General features: G+C 46.7%; 1 protein-coding gene across 2 annotated transcripts in view; it reads right to left on the bottom strand.

Moving 5' to 3' along the window:
* Positions 1–24662, bottom strand: part of EXOC4 (exocyst complex component 4) — a 366741-nt gene that overhangs the window by 254124 nt on the left and 87955 nt on the right. For both annotated transcript variants that reach the window (XM_059847577.1, XM_059847578.1), the window contains exon 8: positions 555–700. In XM_059847577.1, the coding sequence (XP_059703560.1) occupies positions 555–700 (146 nt within the window). The remainder of the gene's footprint in view (positions 1–554; positions 701–24662) is intronic.

The raw sequence follows: 24662 nt of genomic DNA, 5'->3' as shown, positions 1-24662 counted from the left end.
CACAGCTCCCCCAAATCCAGGTGTGAATCTCCTCCCCCATCAGCGCTGCTCAGCAACTCCTCACTCCTTACTGCTGCACAAATTTGCTCTCCCAAATCCTTCCCTTGGCCACCCAGCCTCTCCAATGCTCCTCTCCCTTACACTCTCCTCCCAACCACTTAATTCTTTGCAGCCTGACTGCTGAATTAAAGGAGTTAGTGACAGGATTAAGTGCTTAGTCTATGCAGTAATTACACAGTTATCTTAATTCCCTTTGTCCAGTGCCCTTTATCGCTGCCTCTAACAGGGCCTGAATTTACCATGGACAAAGAGAGGCAGAATGGATCACTCCATGCTCTGCAGCAGCTCCTCTAATGGGATTCCCAGTCCTGGAATGAGCCCTGGGAAGAGCTCAGCTCTAAAACCCGGCGCTGAATCCGTAACAGAGCTTCAGCTCCGGGCATTAAATCCCCATCCAGGAACTTCCACACCTCTCACAGCGTGAAACTGCCATTACCAGCAGCACTCCAGGACCAAAGGCAGCTTAGCACAGCTTTAAAAACCCCAGCACTTACTTAAAGAGAGGGTTCTTGGGTCTCTGGGGTTTCTTCTTGGCGAAGAAGGCGGCGAACTCACGGCCGGAGCTGGCGTAGCTGAGCTGGGCCGAGGGCTCCGAGGCTGCATGAGTGTTCTTCATGTCCAGGTACTCTGTCAGCAGCATCTGGGGGATGGACAGGGTCAGCACTGCTGCAGCCCAGAGAGCACCACACACACAGCACCACCAGGCAACTTCAGAAGGCTGGAAGCAGTCCCCATCCACAGTAACACCACCCCACTTTAGAGAGCTGCAAGCATCTGCCCTTCTGGTCCTTCAGCCCAGCCTTTTATCCCCTCATGTTCATGCCCTGCACCTGTGTGCCCTCTGTGCCCTCTGTGATTGCTCAGCACACCTGGGCATTCCATGGCTCATCACCTTCAATGCTGCTCACCTGCTTCTCACAGCTGGAGCCAATTAGGGGTGAGGCTGGGGCAGCCCCACTCCCAATTACCACAAACTCTGTGCCTACACCATCCATGCATCCATCCCTCCATCACAGCACATGTCACAGCTGAGACAGCCACCACACCCAGAGTGTCACCATACAATATCAGAAAGCTCCAACCCATACACAGTAACACCACCCCACTTAGAAGGCTGCAAGCATCTGCTCTTGTTCCTCAGCCCAACCTCTTACACCCCTCAGGTTCATGCCCTGGACCTGTGTGCCCTCTGTGTTGCTCAGCACACCTGGGCACTCCATGGCTCATTGCTGTCAGTGCTGCTCACCTGCTTCTCACAGCTGGAGCCAATTAGGGATGAGGCTGGGCCACAGCCCCACTCCCAATTATCACAAACTCTGTGCCTACACCTTCCCACCCAACCGTTCCACAATGAGGTTGAAGCACGTTCTGGAGATAGCTTAGAATTTCAGCTTTTGTATTTTTCAAATCCTGTACTGCAGCACATGTCACAGCTGAGACATCCATGGCACACAGAGTGTCACCATGCAGTATCAGAAAGCTCCAACCCATACAGAACAACACCAAACCACTTCAGAGGGCTGCAAGCATCCACCCTTCTGGTCCTTCAGCCCAGCCTTTTATCCCCTCATGTTCATGCCCTGTGTGCCCTCTGTGATTGCTCAGCACACCTGGGCACTCCATAACTCACCACCTTCAATGCTGCTCACCTGCTTCTCACAGCTGTGGCCAATTAGGGATGAGGTTGGGCTGCAGCCCCACTCCCAATTACCACAAACTCTGTGCCCACACCATCCATGCCTCCATCCCTCCATCCCAGCACATGTCACAGCTGAGACAGCCACCACACCCAGAGTGTCACCATACAATATCAGAAAGCTCCAACCCATACACAGTAACACTACCCCACTTCAGAAGGCTGCAAGCATCTGACCTTGTTCCTCAGCCCAACCTCTTTCACCCCTCAGGTTCATGCATCGCACCTGTGTGCCCTCCATGCCCTCTGTGGTTGCTCAGCACACCTGGGCACTCCATGGCTCATTGCTGTCAGTGCTGATCATCTGCTTTTCACAGCTGGAGCCAATTAGGGATGAGGCTGGGGCAGCCCCACTCCCAATTATCACAAACTCTGTGCCTACACCTTCCCACCCAACCGTTCCATGATGAGGTTGAAGCACGTTCTGGAGATACCTCAGAATTTCAGCTTTTGTATTTTTCAAATCCTGTACTGCAGCACATGTCACAGCTGAGACATCCATGGCACACAGAGTGTCACCATGCAATATCAGAAAGCTCCAACCCATACAGAACAACACCAAACCACTTCAGAGGGCTGCAAGCATCTGCCCTTCTGGTCCTTCAGCCCAGCCTTTTATCCCCTCATGTTCATGCCATGCACCTGTGTGCCCTCTGTGATTGCTCAGCACACCTGGGCACTCCATAACTCATCACCTTCAATGCTGCTCACCTGCTTCCCAGAGCTGTGGCCAATTAGGGATGAGGTTGGGCTGCAGCCCCACTCCCAATTACCACAAACTCTGTGCCCACACCATCCATGCCTCCATCCCTCCATCCCAGCACATGTCACAGCTGAGACAGCCACCACACCCAGAGTGTCCCCATACAATATCAGAAAGCTCCAACCCATACACAGTAACACCACTTCACCCCTTCTGGTCCTTCAGCCCAACCTCTTACACCCCTCATGTTCATGCCCTGCACCTGTGTGCCCTCTGTGATTGCTCAGCACACCTGGGCACTCCATAACTCATCACCTTCAATGCTGCTCATCTGCTTCTCACAGCTGGAGCCAATTAGGGATGAGGCTTGACCACACAAACTCAGTGCCTACATCATCCATCTGTCCCTCCATCCTGTCACAGCTGAGACAGCCACCATACCCAGAGTGTCACCATACAAGTTCAGAAAGCTCCAACCCACACACAGTAACACCACTTCAGAAGGCTTCAAACCTCTGCCCTTGTTGTCCTTCAGCCCAGCATTTTATTCCCTCAGGTTCATGCCCTGCACCTCTGTGGTTGCTCAGCACACCTGGGCACTCCATGGCTCGTTGCTGTCAGTGCTGCTCACCTGCTTCTCACAGCTGGAACCAGTTAGGGATGGCCTGGGGCAGCCCCACTCCAATCACCACAAACTCTGTGCCTACAGGAGAGAGCTCAGCAGCTGGGCTGAAACAGCATCAGCATGTCCCTGCAATGCCTGGGATTTTTAGGTTCAGTGTGTGGAAAAACAACCAAAACTCACAAAAATTCTAATTAATAGAATTGTGGCTTTATTTTATAAAATTGATATCCTGAGGACTGGCTCTAATTGGGTAAAAATGTATTTTATATTCCTAAGAATGGTTTGGGTTGGGAAGGATCTTCAAGATCAGCCAGTCCCACCCCTTGCCATGACCAGCAGACCAGGCTGCTCCAAGTCCTGTCCAGCCTGGCCTTGGACACTTCCAGGGATGGGGTTTTTGACCAACTCAATCTGCTCCAAATCCCAAAAGGAACCTGAAAAAAGCTCCCAAAAGTGATTCCATCCATGGCAGCCATGGGAAGAGGGGGGTGGGCTTTATACAGTGATAATTAATATAATTAATGCTCTTAAAAGCAAAGGGTTGCAATAGTGAGCAGTGCAGTTAAAATACCTTGGTTTACAAATGCATTTTTGGGTTTAAATACTTCCAGCAGATTTATATGGAGAAATAGGAAACATCCATGTGTGTGCTGGGGGTCCCATGTGATGGAAAATACCCTGGAAAGCTGCAAAAATTGTCCTTTAATAGCTCCCAACCTTGATTTTCCAACCCCAAATCACTCAGTGAGGGGCTGGGGGCTCCCTTTGTGACACCTTCCCCCCTGGGAAACCTTTGCAGCCCAATATTTGATATAATTCAAGGAGCAGAAGTAAAACCAGACTCCAAGTGATTCCATTTTAATTTCCTTGTGTCTGAAGATGAAATGAAAGCCCTGGAAAATGAACTTTTGTCAGTGTGTTTCAAAAGTCTGTTTATTTTCAGGAATTTTTACCTACTTTCAGGCTGTTGGGAATGTGTTCTATGTGAATAATTAGCCAGTCAAAGCCCATCAAAGAGAGTTGGAGGTAATGAAAAGAATTCATCACTCCTGTGCTGCCTAAGTTGAAACAAATTACAGAGGAATAAATATCCAGGCAAATAGAATCGTGCCCCTAATTAGAAACAATTTGGGATGCCTTGGAAAAACAATAATAATATAAACACACAGAGAAAATCTGATTCCTAAACCATCTCAATTAAAACTTTACCTGAGCACAGGCTTTGAAAATTTGTGTTTATTGGTAAAAATAATCACTGTGCTAATTTTTGGCACTAATTTAGCAAACCTGTTTCTATTCACCCATTTGCATTTCATCTTCTCCACTTAAATTAACAACCTGAAAATCGCCACAAAAATCTAATTAAACCCTCAAACTTAATCAAGTTGGAGGAAAAAAAGGAAAAAAAATTAAGCAATTTGTTCTTCCATTATGGATGAAACCTACTTATGATGGATTCCATGAATCTGGTGTCACTTTGTATCCAGGAGTGGGGAATATTAAGTGTGAAATCCAGGGTTAAAATAAACCAAGAGAGGTTTGGGTTGGGAGCAGAATGAATTATCCCTATGGGTAACAGAGGAAATAGAGAATCAGGAGGCAAATTTGCTCTAAGATATTCAAAAAATGGCAAAAAATTAGGAAAAATGAGAGAAAAAAAAAGTTAATTTATTGTTAATTGACTTGATGAAACTATTTACTAGACAGGCAGGGGAGGATGGCTGGGTACAAGGCTGTGAAAAAGTCAGGAGATGTAAAAGATGATTTTGATAATTATCCTCAAAATTCATCAGAGTCCAGAATGGTTTGGACTGGGAGGGATCTTAAAGGTCACCCAGTGCCACCCCTGCCATGGCAGGGACACCTCCCACTGTCCCAGGCTGCTCCAGCCCCAGTGTCCAGCCTGGCCTGGGACACTGCAGGGATCCAGGGGTACCTCTGAGAAGATGAAAGCAGGGAAACAGGAACTGGGAGTTGATTTTTCAGTTAAAAAATTTCATGTGTAGCAGAAACTGGGCCAGGCAGATCAAAGCTTTTCCTGCTCCCAGTGCCCTGAATTCAACAGTTCCACAAATTCTTTGGGGTGAAGCAATTAACTGGAAATGTGGCTGAGCAGTGACAGGACACAGCCAAGGGGACAGGAGAGATCTCCTGAGAGGATTCAGGGAACTTCAGGGCCTGGAGGGGCTCCAGGAGAGCTGCAGAGGGACTGGGGACAAGGCCTGCAGGGACAGGAGCCAGGGAATGGCTCCCAGTGCCAGAGGGCAGGCATGGATGGGATCTGGGCAATGAGGAATTCCTGCCTGGGCTGGAACTGCCAGAGCAGCTGGGGCTGCCCCTGCATCCCTGCAGTGTCCAAGGAAGGACTGGAGAACCCTGGGATAGGGGAGGTGTCCCTGGGATGAGCTTTGAGGTCCCTTCCCACCCAAACTGCTCTGGGATTCTGGGATTTGGGACACTCAGAATCCATCCCCAGGGATTTGGATGGAAAATGGGGAGAGAAAAGAGAGGAGAAGGGAAGGGAGACCCTTCATGGTTTCCTGAGATTCCAAGTGAAGCCCCTGGGTCCATGAATGTCTTGGGGAGGAGATGGATCCAATGTCAGCCTGGGAGAGCTGGGAATGTTCCCCTAGAGAAGGGAAGGATCCAGGGAGAGCTTCCAGCACATTCCAGGGCCTGGAGGGGCTCCAGGAGAGCTGCAGAGGGACTGGGGACAAGGCCTGCAGGGACAGGAGCCAGGGAATGGCTCCCACTGCCAGAGGGCAGGCATGGATGGGATCTGGGCAATGAGGAATTCCTGGCTGGGCTGGAACTGCCAGAGCAGCTGGGGCTGCCCCTGCATCCCTGCAGTGTCCCAGGCCAGGCTGGACACTGGGGCTGGAGCAGCCTGGGACACTGGGAGGTGTCCCTGCCATGGCAGGGAAGTGCAATGGGATGAGCTTTGAGGTCCCTTCCCACCCAAAACCATTCCATGATCCAGCTCAGCACACTGGGCTTCAAACTGCAGCAGAAAATTGAAATCCTTCTCATTTCTCAGCTGTGTCAACTCCTGGGCCAGGCTGAAAATCCTGGCAGCACTTGGCCTCCAAAAGCAGCCTCAGGTTTCCCTTTCTCCCTGCCCTGAGAGATCCCTGGGGCTCCCCAGGAATCTCCAGGGCTTCCCTGGCTCTGGGCAGCCCCAGCTCCCCTCTTGCTCTGCTCTCAGCATCCTCATGGAGGAGTTGAATCAATCTCACCTTTCAGTGTTACAAGTTGTGCTCTGGCCCTGGGCTTATTAAAAACCACAGAGACAGAACCTGAAAATCCACTTTAAAGGCACAACAACCCCAGATATTCAAAATATCCACTTAAAAACCACCCAAACCAGGCCCTTCCTGCCTTTGTCAGCCAAGTAAGGGATTTCCTGATTTGATCCCTCAACACCTGCTTAGGAACTGCTGAGGCATCAACCCAAAACCCTGTTAGACATGAATCACGTGGCTGCACAGCAAGATTGATGAGGGACTGGGAAGTTTGCAGCATCCCACTCATCTGGAACGAGGATTTGGAGTTTGTGCTCCATGGCTGAATCCTGCCATCCTTGGGCTGTGTTTACATCCCTCAAACAAATAAAGCTGTGCATAAATGCAGGGGAACAAAGCACCCTGCATCCAGCTGCTCTCTGGGAATGAGAATTCATCACAAGTGGGGTATTAAAAAGCCATTTTTATGGATTTGGAGGTGTAATTAAATTTTGAAATTCTGAACGGTCGGGGCAGTGTGTGTGGCCTGTCTGTCACATTGAGCTGGTGACAGTGGCTCTGCTCTGTCCTTCTGCAACAGTGGCACAAGGACAAATCTGCTCCTGGGACACACCACACCCTCATTTGTGGGAAATGGATTTGTAGAGAATTCCCAAAGCCTGGCAGAGAGCTCACATCTATGCAAACTTTGAGATGAGAAATGCTGAGTTAGAAATGCTCTGGAATGGGACAGACATTGCTGAGAGAGAAATGGAACTGGAAACAAGTTCCAAAGGGTGCCCTTGCAAATCAGACTGGATCCTTTGGAGCAACAGAGCTGTGAAAGATGCATTGGAGTGGGACCCACCAGGGGGAATTTTAGAGGATTGGCTTGAAGGCATTTACAGCATGGTGTGGGTAAAGCTGACAGACCAAGGAACACTTATAATGTCTTGTAATTAGGAAATAATTGTCTTCTGATTGTGATGGGGTGAATGATAACATCTGTATTGTCTCACCCTTCACGTGAGACTGGAAATGGAATAAAAGTTTTTAAAACACCTCTCAGTTATCCCATCTCTGAATCAGAAAAGGGCCAAATCAAATAGACATTTTCCTACCTTGGCTGGGCCCAGGATAACCTGGATAGGTTTTTATGCCTTGTCATGGCAAGCATTGACCTGAACAAAGCATGGCCAGTAAAACACACCTGGCCAGGGTGACAGATAAATTAATTTGGGGTTTTTTTGATACCTTTTGTGAGGTTTTAGATAGGAGGGCTGAGCTCTGAATAAATTCTAGTCTATAAAAGAAAAGCTTTAATTGGTATTTGACAGCCTCACATGCCCTGAGTTCAGATGGAAGCTGCAGTGTGGACGCTCTGCTCCATCACCAAACCAGTTCCAAACTCCACACCATAAACTCTCATTTTCCTCACCCTTCCTGTACTTGAGGGGTCCAGAAAATCCAAGGAAAACCAACACACCAGGAATTTTCAAGGGTGAATGAGAAGCCCAGGTCATTACTGGCCTCTCCACCTCCTATTGATCAGGGGCAATATCACAGACCAGATGATAGAAGAGTCTATTAAAAAAGAATTAAGGGGGAATAATAGAATTCATGTCCAGCCACAGGGATTTCCAGAAGATGAAAAGGTCCTGGTTAAAGTATTCTTATGATGGTGACAAATTCAGCTTTAAATAAACAGGAAGAGATAAAGATTTATGTCCACCAAGGATGTGACAAAAGCCAAAACACCCCAAGTCAACAAAGAAATCCAGGCAGGTGCAGGACAATGTTCAACTAGAAATGAGAAAGTCACTGACACTGCATTTTACAAGCTCCCAGAAATCTTAATTCCTCTTTTTGTCCTCTGCATTCCAAGAGAAACACCAGATTATTCCAGCTTCCTTTTCTTTTGTTGGATGGAAACCTTCTCATTTTCAGTCTCAGTTCTCATTTGTATCTCAATTCATTTTTAAAACAGCAGTAATTAGAAGGTGAATTAATGATAGCACATGAAAAGGGTTTTCCCCAGAGCAGCTGGGGCTGCCCCTGGATCCCTGGAATGTCCAAGGCCAGGCTGAAGGGGGCTTGGAGCAACCTGGGATAATGTTGAGGTTGGAACTGGATGATCTTCAGGGTCCTTTCCAACCCAAACCACTCCATGATTCTTTAAATGTTAATTAAATTTAAATTCTTTAAATGTTAAATTCTTTAAATGCTCTTTCAATTCTTTAAATTTCAACTCTTTAAATGTTGCTTCAATCCCTTTCTGGATTGAATGGACCTGGCTCACATTCCTATGGACAATTACTAGAGAATGGTTAGAAATGATGATGTCTGGGGAGGAAAATGGCAAGCAATACAGTGAACAGAGAAAATCACATCTCCTGTTTGAGCTTTTTATTCCTATTTTCAAAAATATAATCAATGCACTGTGAGGATTTCAATGTCAGCAGAGGAAAACTTCTTCTTCTACAGGAAGTAGAAATTTTCTGGAGAAAATTTCTGTGGAAAAATTCTGTAGCAAATTTCTGCAGAAAGTAAAGGAAGCCTTGATCTGCAGGATTATTGTGTAAAGTTGAGTCTGGAAAATGTGGGGATGTTAAAGGTAATGGGCATTAATCACTTCACTGGAAATGGCTGCAAAAATCAGAGCTTTGATCTCACATCTGGAATACCAAATCAAACCCTGGCATGACAAACCAAGAAATCAGAGAGAAGAGATGGAAGGTGCACAAGAGCAGTCTGGAAATTTAATAATTAAAGTGCCATTAAATGCTGGCTTTGGTCACCACCCTGACCCACAGGGGGCCAGAGCAGATTCTCACTCTGGCAGTGGTTTGTTTTATTTGTACCATTGCATCTGCATTTTTAATTTTCCTGATAAAGTTCTGTTATTCCTGCTCCCATATCTTTGCCTGAGAGCCCCTTAATTTTAAAATTATAATAATTCAGAGGGAGGGGGTTTGTATTCTCCATTTCTGGGGAGGCTCCTGCCTTCCTCAGCACACACCTGGCTTTTCAAAGCAAGAGACAAGCTCTGGAGACAGGAGAGCTGTTCACAAAGTGCCAGAACCAGGCAAGAAAAGCTCAGTGAGGCAGCAGTCTGTAGCTAATTACCAGTAATATGCTGTATCAAAAGTCTTGATAATTAAAATGCTGCAGGAATTGTGGCATTTCAATAAAAATAAAAAAAAAAAAAGAGGAAGAGTTAATTGAATTGGAAGAGCTCTGAGCTTCCTGTGTCAGTTTTCTCACATGGAGAACATGGGCTGAGCACACACCTGGCAAACACACCAAAGGGGAAGCAAGAAGGGAAGTGTGCAGGAATAAAACTTGAAATTTTTCAGGGCTGTGAACACCTGTAATGCAGCTCAACCTGCTTTATCTAATCTCCTTGTTGCTCCTCCAATTCATTTAAGTGAAGCACAATGATAAAATCCCTCCCAGAATTAATTCTTAAAAGGCACCTCACAATTCTACTCCTGTACAAGACGAATTCTTTTTTATTTTTGGGAGACAGTAAATAAAAATCCCTCCCAAACTCTGCAGATAATGCTATCAGGGCTCCCCTCATTAGCAATGCTAATTGGGAATTGCTGCACACCTGGGAACTTTCATCTCCCTCCAGGGAGGGAGGAAGGGAAGGAACAAACCTCAAAATTGCTTGAAAAGCACAAATTACACCCAAAATGCCACAGCAGCTCCCAGAAAAGGGGCCCTGGCTCAGTAACAAGTGCCCAGTGTCAGGATTTAAATGGAGGTGGTTTGGGTGGTTTTTAAGTGGATATTTTGAATATCTGGGGTTTTTGTGCCTTTAAAGTGGATTTTCAGGTTCTGTCTCTGTGGTTTTTAATAAGCCCAGGGCCAGAGCACAACTTGTAACACTGAAAGGTGAGATTGATTCAACTCCTCCATGAGGATGCTGAGAGCAGAGCAAGAGGGGAGCTGGGGCTGCCCAGAGCCAGGGAAGCCCTGGAGATTCCTGGGGAGCCCCAGGGATCTCTCAGGGCAGGGAGAAAGGGAAACCTGAGGCTGCTTTTGGAGGCCAAGTGCTGCCAGGATTTTCAGCCTGGCCCAGGAGTTGACACAGCTGAGAAATGAGAAGGATTTCAATTTTCTGCTGCAGTTTGAAGCCCAGTGTGCTGAGCTGGATCATGGAATGGTTTTGGGTAGGAAGGGACCTCAAAGCTCATCCCATTGCACTTCCCTGCCATGGCAGGGACACCTCCCAGTGTCCCAGGCTGCTCCAGCCCCAGTGTCCAGCCTGGCCTGGGACACTCCAGGGATGCAGGGGCAGCCCCAGCTGCTCTGGCAGTTCCAGCCCAGCCAGGAATTCCTCATTGCCCAGATCCCATCCATGCCTGCCCTCTGGCACTGGGAGCCATTCCCTGGCTCCTGTCCCTGCAGGCCTTGTCCCCAGTCCCTCTGCAGCTCTCCTGGAGCCCCTTCAGGCCCTGGAATGTGCTGGAAGCTCTCCCTGGAGCCTTCTCCTCTCCAGGGGAACATTCCCAGCTCTCCCAGGCTGACATTGGATCCATCTCCTCCCCAAGACATTCATGGACCCAGGGGCTTCACTTGGAATCTCAGGAAACCATGAAGGGTCTCCCTTCCCTTCTCCTCTCTTTTCTCTCCCCATTTTCCATCCAAATCCCTGGGGATGGATTCTGAGTGTCCCAAATCCCAGAATCCCAGAGCACTTTGGGTGGGAAGGGACCTCAAAGCTCATCCCATTGCACTTCCCTGCCATGGCAGGGACACCTCCCCCTGTCCCAGGCTGCTCCAGCCCCCACCCAAGCTGGTCTCTATAAATGGGAACAAGACCTGAGTTTTCTTTTTTCCCCCCCATCTTTCCCAGTAGTTCTGCTGCTTTATTTATCTATTTTAATACCAGAGAAACAAACACTGGTGACAAATTTATTTCAGCTACCAATAGTCAATTTGACTAACTGGGTCATAAAACAATTGGACAGCATTTATTTTTCTCCAGGCACCTCAGCTGTTCTGCAAACACAGATTACAGGGGCAGAAACCATCCAAGTAACAAGGCCACTTCCTCATTTTGCTATCAGCCTCTTGGCACCCAAACAAAACACAAAACAAATAAAGAAAAAGAAATCCTTTTGGGATTTTTGACAAGTGAGCCCAGCCAGCTTCAGGGTGGTAGCTTGTAATTGCTCGGATTTTGATGACCAAATAAAAATAACTTTCTCTGTGTGTGTGTTTTTAATATTTTATGTCTGCACACACATTTGCACACAAGGAGGGGAGATGTAGATGGGATATTAGGAAGAAATTCCTGCCTGGGAGGTTGGGAAAGGGCTGGAATGGAATTCCCAGAGAAGCTGGGGCTGTCCATGGATCCCTGGCAGTGCCTAAGGCCAGGCTGGACATTGGGGCTTGGAGCAGCCTGGGATGGTGGGAGGTGTCCCTGCCCATGGAATGATGAATTTTGAAGTCCTTTCCAACCCAAACCATTTGAGATGGTTTTTGAAGTCCTTCCCAACCCAAACCATTCCATGATTCTGGAGTTCTAGCCCATGTCCTCTTTAGCACATGATCCTTCTGATATGAGTGATAACGTGGTGAAATAAATCTTGTGCAGCCTAAAATGCACCAAAACAAGGAATTTGATCAGAAAGGTGCAGTTAACACCTGCTTTGAGATGGCACAAAATAAAGAATTGCCCTGAAGGATTCAATCCCCCTCTCGGTTTGTCTGGACTTCCTTTTGCTCCTGCAGCACACAAAAAGGTCAAGGAGGAGTGGAAAGAGTTGAACAAGTAATTGAGTACAGATTTCTGCTCTGCAATTGCAATTTAGCCAAGCTCCAGTGGCTCTGAACAATTTGGAGGTGGGGAAGAATACAGCTAGAAATTTATACTCACGAGTGAAGTCAAGCTAAACATTTTTAAAACACAAAGAAAGGAGCTTCCTCCACTCGTGTTTAGTGCCATCCACCCTGCAGGGAAGAATTCTAATGCACAGCAAACCCAGGGTTGTGCTGAACCCACCTGAGCTGAGCTTCTGCAGCTCAAACTGCCACAGAAAATCCAGCAAAGAAAGGGACAAAAATTAAAAAAAATAAAAGAAAAAAGGCAGCATGTTGCTTAAATACCAAGCATGTTCAGAGCTGGGTAATACAGCACACTTTGTGTATTCCATGCCTTCAGCTAATTGCTGAAGACATCCTGCTCCAGTGTGGATGGTAACAGTAGTGTGCCCTCAGTCTTCATTAAATGCCAGCTCTTAATAACAGACTCCACAAGGGCTTTAATTGCATTTAGTGGCAGCTTCTGAACTTTAAAAGTTGTTAATCAGATTTCTATGGAAATGGAATGATGAGGAAAGGTTAAGTACAGGTTTCTGAAATTTCAGCAGTTGCAGACGTATTGCCCTTAACAGGAAAGAGAAACTACCAACCTTGACAGGAACTAAACATCTTAATTAAATACTCACAAGTACAGTACTTATTTCAGTGTGAAGTTCTATTTTCAAATGTCAAACTTAATCAGGCACTTGACAAAAACACGTGATATCCCTCCAGCACAGGGGAACAAAAATACCTGGGTGTCACTGCCATATTTTATGGAAATCCTTTCGCTAGGATTTTTCTCCTGAGAAGCTGAGAAGTCCCAGAAAAGAAATGTAAACAATAACTATCTGATGGCTGTGGAATGTGCTCTGGAGATGGTTTACCAACAGGTGCATCTTTGATTGGTTGCATGTGAATTGTTTTTAATTAATGGCCAATGACAGCCAGCTGTGTCAGACTCGCTGTCACCAGATTTTCTGATCATTCTTGTCTAGCTTTCTGAGGAAATCCTTTCTCTCTATTTCTTTAGTATAGCTTTAGTATAGAATTTTCTTTTAATAGAATATATATCATAAAATAATAAATCAGCCTTCTGAAACATGGAGTCAAGATTCTCATCCCTTCCCTCATCCTGGGCACCCTCAAACACCAGCACCACACCTGGGGCTGCTTCCCTCAGGAAACATCTCCCTGCCCTCAGCTCCCCAGCTCTGAGCTGCTCATCCCAAACACCAGGAATTCAGGTTTCATGGCTCTGGAAGTGCAGGATTCCAGGGGAGAAACAGGATCTCCCATTTTTCAGCCTGTCAGCTCTCCCTGCTCGCTCCATTTATCCCTGGAACAAGGCTCACGCTGCCAAACAAACATAAGGGTCCTCATAAATCTGACTCGCAGAGATTTATGCCCCTCCAGGGCACAACCCATCAATTAGCACCAGTCAAAAGTACACAAACTTCTCCAGCAGGAGGAAATTTAGTGTGTCTGCAGCAGGCTTTGGTGCCAGACACTCCTGAGAGCAGCCAGAGTGCTGCTCACTGCTCGCTGTATCGCGGGCTGGGGTCTGTACAAATCACACAGCCACTGCACACAGACCTTTCCTTGCTCAGTCTTCCCCTTAAAAGAGATGGGTGGTCCACAAAAAGGCCAGACATTAATTAAATCTCAACTTATTTCACCTCCCTTCTCTCTTTGCTTTGTAAGTTTTTTTGATTTCTAACCCACCTGCCATCCCTCAAAGGTACAAACATCTGCTGGACCATCCTGGCCTCTTCTTCAGAAGCTCTGCAGCCATTCCTGCAATAATCCCAACAGCAATTCCAAAACTAAGCCTTGAGCTGCCTCCAGACAGGAATTCCTCAGGAGATCACTCTGGGGGTCTGTGTACAAATCACAAACAGGACAGGGCTGCTGGGAACGTGCCCTGAGCTGTTTGATTTTCCAGCAGCAGCCTCATTCCATGGCTGTGACAATGGGAAGGTGCCAGCAGCTCCCATCCCAGGCAGCAGAGCAAGAGCTCAATGCTGCAGCTCACTGTAACAGTTTTTGCCCAGTCCCACAAAGCCAAAGCACACTGACAGTATTTATATCTGTACAGTATATATTCCATACTGACAGCAGTTCATCCACCCACTGCGAGCACACGGCCCTTTGGCTGGACACTGCCTGCTCATTTCAAACACAGCACCTGCTGGTGAGCCTGAGACACAATGCACAGAGCTCCTTTATTGACTGAGAGCTCCCTCATCTCTCACTGGATAAACTTTCCTGCAGCTCAGGGAGTTATTCCAGACCAGCATTAACACACAGACCATGGTTCTATTTGTCCTCACTTTTCTACTTCTACATAATTTTCCTGCTGACCAATCTCATGGCCAGTGCTCAGCTCTGATCACAGTTCTGCTGGCTCTGAGGCTGCCTTTTGCAGCTTTCCCAAAACCCTCTGAGTTGATGGATTCCCAAACCCAGCTCCAGCCCTGAGCCACCCACGATGCTCCCAGTGACCAGTTCAAGCCCTGGGCTCCCTCCCTTGTGCTGATAATTTATTGGATTTGCATATTTATAACCTCCAGACCTGCTAGAACCAATATAAGAATTGAATAAGGTGCTCAGAAAGAAGTCCAAGGCCTGTTTTAAATCTGAGTTAAGATTTATTCTCATGAACCTGGAGGATTTCAGTCTCTGATTTCAACTCACTGGCAGGGACATGTGGATTTTATCATCACATCCTGCCCTTCCCTGCAGGGCTGTCCAGCAGCCCCACACAGCTGTGGGATCCACCAAGGATCCTTCATGCCAAAATATTGTAAAATAAGTATTTTGTTCCAATCCTAATCTGAGGGAAGAGCAGCTGCACCTGGGATAAGCTCAAAGGTTGAGCAAGGGATTTGAGGAGCAGAGACTTTGGCCTTGGAATAGCAAATAGTGAGAGAAGAGTGTAAATAGAGAGAAAAGAAATGGTGGGAGAATAATGGAAGTTAACTAAAGTGAGCAAAAGAACTACAGAGCCACCAGTTGCTTCAGCTTCCTCTAGATCAATTAAAAACATCATCAGAGTGACTTGAAAAAAGGAGGATGAGCAGGGAAACTTCCACCCCAGGAAACTTCCACCCCAGGCCACCTCTTCCTAACCTGCTGCTGTAAGAGGAGACATCACCCAGAAAGGGATTTACAAACCAGTGGGAAGGAGGAAAAGTGGAGTAAAAAAAGGAAATCTGCTATAGTTAAACTCAGGGTTGTTGCCTCATTATCTAGAAAAGGTTTTTAAACAGATGTCACAGGAAGGGCTGTGATGCTGCTTTTAAAAAATCCCACATTTTTTACATTCCTATTTCATCTCTTGCATGTCAGAACTGACTTTGAGATCTCTTCCTTTTCAGATTTAAGACCCTGGCACCCACCATCCCCCTTCAACCAGCCCCAAATGCTTTCCTGACCCCTTTTAAACCCCCACTGGCATTTTGCAATGGACCAAACCCTCCAAGATCCAACAGCTGAACTCACAACCGTGGCCTGGAGGCAAAGCACCTAAAAGAGAGACACGGCCCCAAAAATTAGAGGCATGAGGAGCTCCTACAAAAGAACAGCAAAATTCCAGGGCAGAATGGAGGATTCTGCAGAATGAGCCCAGTGCCACCAAGAGGTTGATGAAAGGCCACATTCCCCTTTGACACCAACCCAGCAGCCACCATTTCAAGCCCAGCTTTAAGGCCACTGAGCTCTTTGAGATGAGAGCAGAACCACAGAACCTCTTTGTCAAAGCTACAATAGCCATGGCTTTGTAGCCATCCCCTTCCCAAAGGGCTGGGAGGGGTAGCAGTGCTGGTTTTGGAGGTTTAAAAATCACCTTTGAACAAGGCAAGTGCCCCTGAGCTCGCTGCAGACAAACCTGTTTCTGTAAGGCTTCAGGGGCTTTGACATGATTCCAAATACTCTGAAACCAGAGGGGGGAGCTCACAGCAAAGACAAAATTCCCATTTTCAGGTTTTGGGGGAAAAAAAACCAAAAAAAACCCAATAAAAATTTCCAGCTGTTTGCAGCTGCTGTGCACGAGGCATTGCAGCTTTGAAGCATCCATCAGGATTGCTCCCTTCTGCCTTTTATGCTGCTCTCTAAAGGTGCAGCACCAAAATGCCAGTGTTAAGCAGATTATAATGTTTGTGAACATGTTCCATTCCAGCAGATCCCTGAATGCCTTTCTGCATCAGGGAGCCTTTTCCTCCCCCTTTCATCAGCTTATCAAATGAAGCTCAACAGTACCAGCTCCATCTAATGATACCAGGGGCCTTGTAATGGGATTAGGAAAAACACCATCATTAGTTTCAAGGAGGAATGTGACCTTCAAGACACTTCTGACTCCTTTAAAGGGATGGAGTAGGAACAATGAAATTAATTCCTACATAGGGATGAGGAATGGGCAAGGAGAAGCAAGAGGCTTTCAATTCCCAGGCAGAGATTATCTTTCCTCCTCTATTATTGGCAGGTAAAAAAAGCCAGTTGATTACCAGAATGGAACTGGGACTGAGAGTGAAAATGCAGAGCTGGGGGTGCTCACCTGGAGAGGAGAAGGCTCCAGGGAGAGCTTCCAGCACATTCCAGGGCCTGGAGGGGCTCCAGGGGAGCTGCAGAGGGACTGGGGACAAGGCCTGCAGGGACAGGAGCCAGGGAATGGCTCCCAGTGCCAGAGGGCAGGCATGGATGGGATCTGGGCAATGAGGAATTCCTGCCTGGGCTGGAACTGCCAGAGCAGCTGGGGCTGCCCCTGCATCCCTGGAGTGTCCAAGGAAGGATTGGAGCAGCCTGGGATAGGGGAGGTGTCCCTGGAATGAGCTTTGAGGTCCCTTCCCACCCAAACTGCTCTGGGGTTCTGGGATTTGGGACACTCAGAATCCATCCCCAGGGATCTTGATGGAAAATGGGGAGAGAAAAGAGAGGAGAAGGGAAGGGAGACCCTTCATGGTTTCCTGAGATTCCAAGTGAAGCCCCTGGGTCCATGAATGTCTTGGGGAGGAGATGGATCCAATGTCAGCCTGGGAGAGCTGGGGGTGCTCACCTGGAGAAGGGAAGGCTCCAGGGAGAGCTTCCAGCACATTCCAGGGCCTGAAGGGGCTCCAGGAGAGCTGCAGAGGGACTGGGGACAAGGCCTGCAGGGACAGGAGCCAGGGAATGGCTCCCAGTGCCAGAGGGCAGGCATGGATGGGATCTGGGCAATGAGGAATTCCTGCCTGGGCTGGAACTGCCAGAGCAGCTGGGGCTGCCTCACCTGAGCCTCCAGCTGAATCCTCCACTCCAATTCCAAAACACTCCCCAGCCCTGAGAACACTCTTTGCCCTGCTGGACCACACTGGATTTAGCAAGTGTTCAGATGATTTTAGATAAAATTTCTGCAGCCAGAGCTGCCCCCATCACTTCTGTTTGCCCAGAGGAGTGTAAGTGCTGCTGGATTCACTCTGTGGCCTCCCACACCAGCCCAAGCACAGATGTCACTGTTCCCTTCAGTACAAACAGTCCCTCAGAGTGCCAAGAGGAAATGCAGCAGCAACAGGAATCCACTTTAAAGCTAAAAGCCTCCCACCAAAACCCCTCCACTTTGTGTTCTTAGAGGATTCAAGCAATGGATTGGTGCTGCTCTCCTGAACAGCAGCCTGACATCTCCACCCTGCCTTTGGCTGCAGAACACCTCTGTCATTGCTGGAGGTGTCAATTCATCCAGACTGTCCCCAACAGGAACCCCAGAGCCTGCCCCTTCCTGCTGAAATTCCACACAGGCCATTTCTAATGATGATCTTTGCTTCCACTGCAATTGCAGGAGAGAAGTTTGGTTTGGTTTGAAAACTGAAGGAAAAGAGGTAAAAATCTATCATGTCAGCAACTAATGTGGGCCAGAAGGGTGGGCATTTGGATTCAGGTTCCAATAGCCCTGAATATTCATTTTCTTGGTGCATGGCCCTGAACAACAAAGAAAGGAGTGGACAATACCAAAAATGGGTCATTCCAAACAGAACTGATCCTGCCTGGGAGAGGAGCAGGGAAACACAGTGCATGTGTTTAACCCCTCAGCCCTTACAGAACCCCAAATCCTGCACTGGCACCAAGCCCCAGGTCCAGGCTGGTGCAGAATTCCTTGGAATGTGTGTGCCACTGGCAGGGGAATGCCACAGGGTGGAGCCAGGACAAAGCAGATGGCTGAACATCCACTCCTGCACTCTGCCAGCTTTCCAAGCACTGAAGGGCTGCTTGCTCAGAAGAAAAGCTGCCACTGCCACAGCAAATTCCACCCTTTGGGATCCAGCCACTCCCCCTGCACCAACTCCCTCCTGCTCTGAAATTTCTGAGGTGAAAAGTGCATTTATTTACTCAGGATGCTGCACAGACATCAGCCATCACTTCAAGGTATCACAATTATAAAAAAAAAAACCCTTCTTGAATCTCTTGTAACTCAAACCAAAAAAAAAAATAAAATCAAGAGGCCTGTCAGTCCACCAGTGTACATGTCCAGTTATGTCATGGTACATTTAACATATATAAATATAACTTCAGCAAAAAAAAGCTAATTACTACATGGCTGCTAACCATGAACAAGAATTAGAAGAGACAAACCCACATTAACTTGTCTCCATTTCAGATAATTACTTGTGAGGTTTTTTAAGACATTTGTGACTCACGAGGGAGTCTGTGAATTTACTGTCTCCTGCAATCTAATAATGCTGGCAGCCAGGAGAGTCACCTATTTATTGGTGTGTGACACCAATCCCTTCCCATGGATTAATAAAAGCTCTTAGTTAGGAGTTCTCCATCCCCCTCCCAGCAGCTTCCAGCAAACAGAATTATTTCAAATCAAATAAAGAAATAAAAAAAAATCAGTTAAAACTCTCCACAGTAACAGTTCTTGGAGGTTGAGAGAGAAGAGAAGGATGGAAGAAGTTCCATTACTCAGCTGGACAACAGGACAGGGAGATTTGTCACTTTTATTTACAAGGGATAAAAGGAACAGGCTTAGGAGTGACCACACGGGGTGGAACAAAGCTCCAGGCCCAGGAATCCAAGAGATCCAGAGTGCAATCATGAATATCTCTGAGATTCAAATAAAAATGGCATCGAGAAGAAAAGGATACAAGGAAGGGGAAAAAAAAAAAAAAAAAAATCCAGGTCCACAGGTTGCAGCCAGACAAAGGAAAGGCAACAGGCAGATTTTAAACACTCTGAGCACTTGGAAATCCTGCAGACACACAAATCACTGTCAAGGATGAGCCAGCAGCTCCCAAGTGCTGCCTTTATTCCCTTCCATTAGTCTGCTGCAGCTGCCCTGCTCCTATCAGTCAGAAATGCAGTACTAATATCCACCTTTATTTTTCCAAAAGTTTCAATGCATTACAGCCCAAGTGTAAATAATTGATAAATCAAGGCAAGTAGGATGCTGGGGCATGGCTGCAGTGAGGATAAAGCTTTTAAGAGGAGGAGGATGGGTGCAGATCCATAGAAAAACACACAATTTCCCTCTGCCAACGGGGAGTTTGTAGGGAAACCACCCCCTCCCCTCCTCCTTCAGCTTCCCTTGATTTTAATATTGGCCCTTCAACCAAAAGCTCATTTTAATCCAATTTTAATGTCACTTGAGTTCTTACAAATAAGGAGACCACACAGGGAGCTGATGATTTTAATTCTGGCACTTAAATCACGAGTGTGAAGTTAAATGCAACACATCCCTTCCCCCTCCTGTAATTCCACATTTAATTGCCACGTTCTCCCAATCCCAACCTGCAGGAACTGAATCCCACAGGAAAAGTTGCACAGCTCTGGCACCCCTGAGCTGGTGGATTGGTTCACCCATCCCAGTGGGTGGTGGGGCTGTAATCCCAGAGGTTTTCCAGGAATCACAAAACACTGGAAGAGACCTCAGGAGATCACCCAGTCCATCCCCAACACTTCCCAGGAACGCTGTCCTGTCTCAGAGATGGTTGGAAATTCTTAAGGGGGACACAGAAGCCCAACAAACATCCCAAAATCACTCCCTGCTTACACACAATCTCCATTGGGACAGACAGGAAAAAAAGGAAAACATCAGGTTTTTTAAACTTAAATGAAAAAGCTTTTCCTGTGTGTCACATTCACATTCTCTGGAAAAATCCCTCTGCCCAGGGTTCTTCTCCTGGGAAGCTGAGAAGCCTCAGAGAAAAGGAAAACAATTCTTATCTCATTTGCTTCTCCTGTGTTTTGCTGCTTTGGAATGTGGTTGGAGATTGTTTACCCACAGGTGATTGTTTCATTGGTTTCATGTGAATTGTTTTGACTTAATGACCAATCCCTGTCCATCTGTGTCAGGACTCTGGAAGGAGTCAGGAGTTTTCATTATTATCTTTTACCCTTCTGTCTGTATCCTTTCTCTATTCTTTACCATAGTTTAGTTTAGCATTCTTTAATATAATATATAACATAAAATAATAAATTTGCCTTCTGAGAGCATGGAGTCAGACTCATCATTCCTTCCTGCCATGAGGATCCCTACAAATTCAATATTCCTGCTGCCTGAAAACAAAGCCAACCAGAGACAGGGATGCACCAAAGTGGCCTTAATAAAATGACAACACCCCTAACAAGAGTACCAAACCTCCTCAAATCAGGCTGCAGAAGAGATTTTCAACAATCTTTTCAATCTTAAGAAGCCCAAACCCTCCTGTGGTATTTTCTGAGTCCCCTGTCTTAGGGAGGAATGATGAATCTGACTCCATGCTCTCAGAAGGCTGATTTATTATTTTATTATATTATGTTATATTACAGAGTGCTATGCAAAACTACACTAAAGAATACATAAAGGATACAGACAGAAGGGTAAAAGATAATAATGAAAACTCCTGACTCCTTCCAGAGTCCTGACACAGTTGGACAGGGATTGGTCATTGAGTCAAAACAATTCACATGAAACCAATCAATCAATCACCTGTGGGTAAACAATCTCCAACCACATTCCAAAGCAGCAAAACACAGGAGAAGCAAATCAGATAATTATTGTTTTCCTTTTTCTCTGAGGCTTCTCAGCTTCCCAGGAGAAAATCCTGGGTGAAGGGATTTTTCCAGAAAATGTGACAGTGACACCCTACTCTGAGCAAATGACTCCCAGTCAGTTCCAGCCTCCCTGGCCAGGCTTGAACTCATCCCTTCCTACAGGATCACACCCTGGAAAACACAATTACACTCCCTTTCCAAACTTCTTGATGGATTTGAAGCCAAAGGCCTCCCTCCACCTGAGGTTTTTTCCCTAAATCCTTGATCAGACAATCCTGGAATAATTTAGGCTGGAAAAGACCTCCCAGATCATCAAATCCAACCATCACCATGTTCACCATTAAACACCATCCTCAAAAGTTGATTTGGGACACTTCCAGGGATGGGGACTCCACCACTGCCCTGGGCAGCTGTGCCAGGACTTTAAAATCCTTTCCATGAGGGGATTTTCCCTGATACCAACCTAAACCTCTCCTGGCACAACTTGGCCACCACTGCACTACTGGATTTCAGAGTATTCATAGTATTTCACGTATTATTTTCTTCAGATAATACAATAATCCCAAAATATTTTAAGTTGGAAGGGACCACATAGTGATAAATATGCTTTATATATTTCTATATACACTTAAATATTTATCAATATTTAATGTAAATTTTTATTAAATACACATATATTTATAAATACTTTCTATTTCTAAATAAAAATATAATATTTATATCTTTATAAAAAGATATAATATATATATTTTTATATAAAATAGTGCTATAAAAATCACTGGGTTTCATAACATTTTCTTCAGATTTGTCCAACTTTTCAGCTTATTTTGATTCCCTCAGACCTGACCTCATTTCTGTTACTACAGAGAGGGAGAGGAGGGTGACAGCCCATAATAAAATTCTCTGCAAGAGGAAACAAAACCCACAGAGAAGCATCTAAACCCCAGGGATTTGATTTATCTCCTTAAATCTGACATTTGTCAGGCAGAGCAGACAAGGAGTTTCATTCACTCTACCTGTAAATCTGCCCATAATTCATGTGAAACACAGATTTTTGGAACGTATTTCATGCTTGAACATCTCCCCCCTTCAGTCCATTTCTAGTTGTAAATTTTAAACCCATGCAGAGACAGTAAATGATGAAGAAATGGTGGAGTCACCACCTCTGGAAGTGTCAAAACCACATGTGGATGTGGCATTTAAGGGCATTTTTTAGTGGTGACCATGGTGGTGGTGATGGTTGGACTTGGTGATCCCCAAGTTCTTTTCCAACCTTAGTTCCATGGTTCCAAGAACACGGAGCTTGGCACAGGGAGTTTGATTCGAGCAGGAGCTCCTCCACTCAACTGCAGTCCCAAAAACCTTTCCCCCACCCAGTCCCTGCCCCACAGCCCTGCTGATGGCCCCTGTCCCACCCCTGGCAGTGTCCAAGGCCAGGCTGGACAAGGCTTGGAGCACCCTGGGATGGTGGAGGGTGTCCCTGCTTTGGCAGGGGTGGGAACTGGATGGGCTTTAAGGTCCCCTCCAACCCCAATTATTCTGTAATTCTGTGTCTTGGAGCAGGAAGAGGCAGGAATTGCCACTTCTCCTTCCCACCCATGATTTTATCATTCCTCCTCATCTGTTCTCTTCCTAAGGTAATCCAACCCAACTTTTCCAGCCTTTGTTCCCAGGGCAGAAGATTGTCCTGAGCTGTAAGACAAGTGTGTGTTCTATCCCCATCTGCCAGAGGTGGGGCAGTTATCTCTGTCCCTGGGGCAGTTATCTCTGTTCCTGGGGCAGTTATCTCTGTACCTGGGGCAGTTATCTCTGTTCCTGGGGCAGTTTTCTTTATCTCTCCCACAGCCAACCCTCCCTCCAGGAGATCCCTTCTGTCCATGGCCACTGAGTGTCCCTGCAGGGCTGATCAAATTCCACCATCCCATGGGGAGATGCTCCGCCCAGGGGAGGAGCCAAGCATTCCTACCTGGATCCAATCTGACCTGGGAACAGCACAGCAGCCTTTGCCCACTGCATTCCCAGAGGAGCAGCTTTCTCCTGCCCTGCATTCCCAGAGGGAGAGCAGGCCCATCTCCAGCAGCCCTGGAGCTGCAGAGGAAAACTCCCCCCTTGTGCAGGATCCCTGCTCCAGCAGAACCACAGCTGGCACTGCAGGAGGGCTGAGCCCCCCTGGGATGGGACTGTGCCACCACCCTGAGCCCCCCTGGGATGGGACTGTGCCACCACCCTGAGCCCCCCTGGGATGGGACTGTGCCACCACCCTGAGCCCCCCTGGGATGGGACTGTGCCACCACCCTGAGCCCCCCTGGGATGGGACTGTGCCACCACCCTGACACACAGGGCTCAGCTCCTGCTCTCACTCTGCCACTGGGCTGGTTGCTTTACTTGTACCATTGCATTTGTATTTTTAATTTTCCTAGTAAAGAACTTTCTTATTCCCTTATATTTTCCTAGTACAGAACTGTTATTCCTGCTCCCTTATCTTTGCCTGAGAACCCGTTAATTTCTAATTTATAACAATTCAGAGGGAGGGGGTTTGCATTTCCCATTTCAAGGGAAGTTCCTGCCTTCCTCAGCACACACCTGGCTTTCCAAACCCAGACAAAGGTGAATGTGTTCCAACACCCCCAGCCCCAATCCTAATCCCTTCCTGTCCTGCAATATCCTTCAGGGTGAGCCCAGTCAATTCCTGGCAGACACCAGTGAGGCTGCCAGCATTCCTTTCTATAAAATAATATTTTTAAATTTCCTTGGATATCCATCCTTTACACTCCCCACCATCTCCCAGTGTGGATCACACTTTGCACATTCACGGCAGCTGCCACTGATCCTCCTAAAAATGACACTTTCCTGCCTTTGCCTCTTTCAGAACCAAGGAATCTTCACAAATAATTTTATTTTCCCCCTCACCGCACTTGTGTAAACATCTCGCAGATCCGTCAGTCCCTTCCTGTCCCAAATAACACAGAAGATTTTGTGGCAGGCATCAAAATTGCTGACACCTCTGCTGTCACAGCCCTTTCTGAAGCCCTGCTCAGCACCACAAGGATCATCAACAAACCTGAATTAACCTTTCTTCCTTCCTTTACGATAATTTTCCACTGATTCTTAGTTTACATCTCCTGGTCAGTTTATTTTTTGTCAATTAAAACCAAAACAAAAAACCCCAGCAACCAACAAAATAACCCCACTGCAAAGTTCTTTATCCATTTCAAGTGCTCTGAGTGATGAAATAAATAAATAAACCTCACAAGAGCAAATTTTTCCACTACATAAATAATTTGCAGGCTCTTTTGTAGATGTAAATAAGACATTTCTGCTTGTTCTCCAATCCTCAGCTGGAGGCTTTAAGGAGAGGCTGCTGATTTTTCCTGGCTCCTCAGTGATTTCAGACTCCTCCTTCCTAAAAAAGTCTTCTGACATCGTGCCTTGGAGCTTAAATTCATTTTTGAGTTCTTTCTAAAGCCTGCAGCTCTGCCTGGGTGTTTTTATTATCAGAAGGGAAACTCTTATTTAAGAGTTTCTGGGTTGTTCCCT

The sequence above is a fragment of the Haemorhous mexicanus genome, chromosome 5 (genome assembly GCF_027477595.1).
Source record: "Haemorhous mexicanus isolate bHaeMex1 chromosome 5, bHaeMex1.pri, whole genome shotgun sequence".
Lineage (NCBI taxonomy): Eukaryota > Metazoa > Chordata > Aves > Passeriformes > Fringillidae > Haemorhous > Haemorhous mexicanus.
Note: the sequence above shows the minus strand (reverse complement) of the source record. Positions and strands in the feature narration are given on the sequence as shown.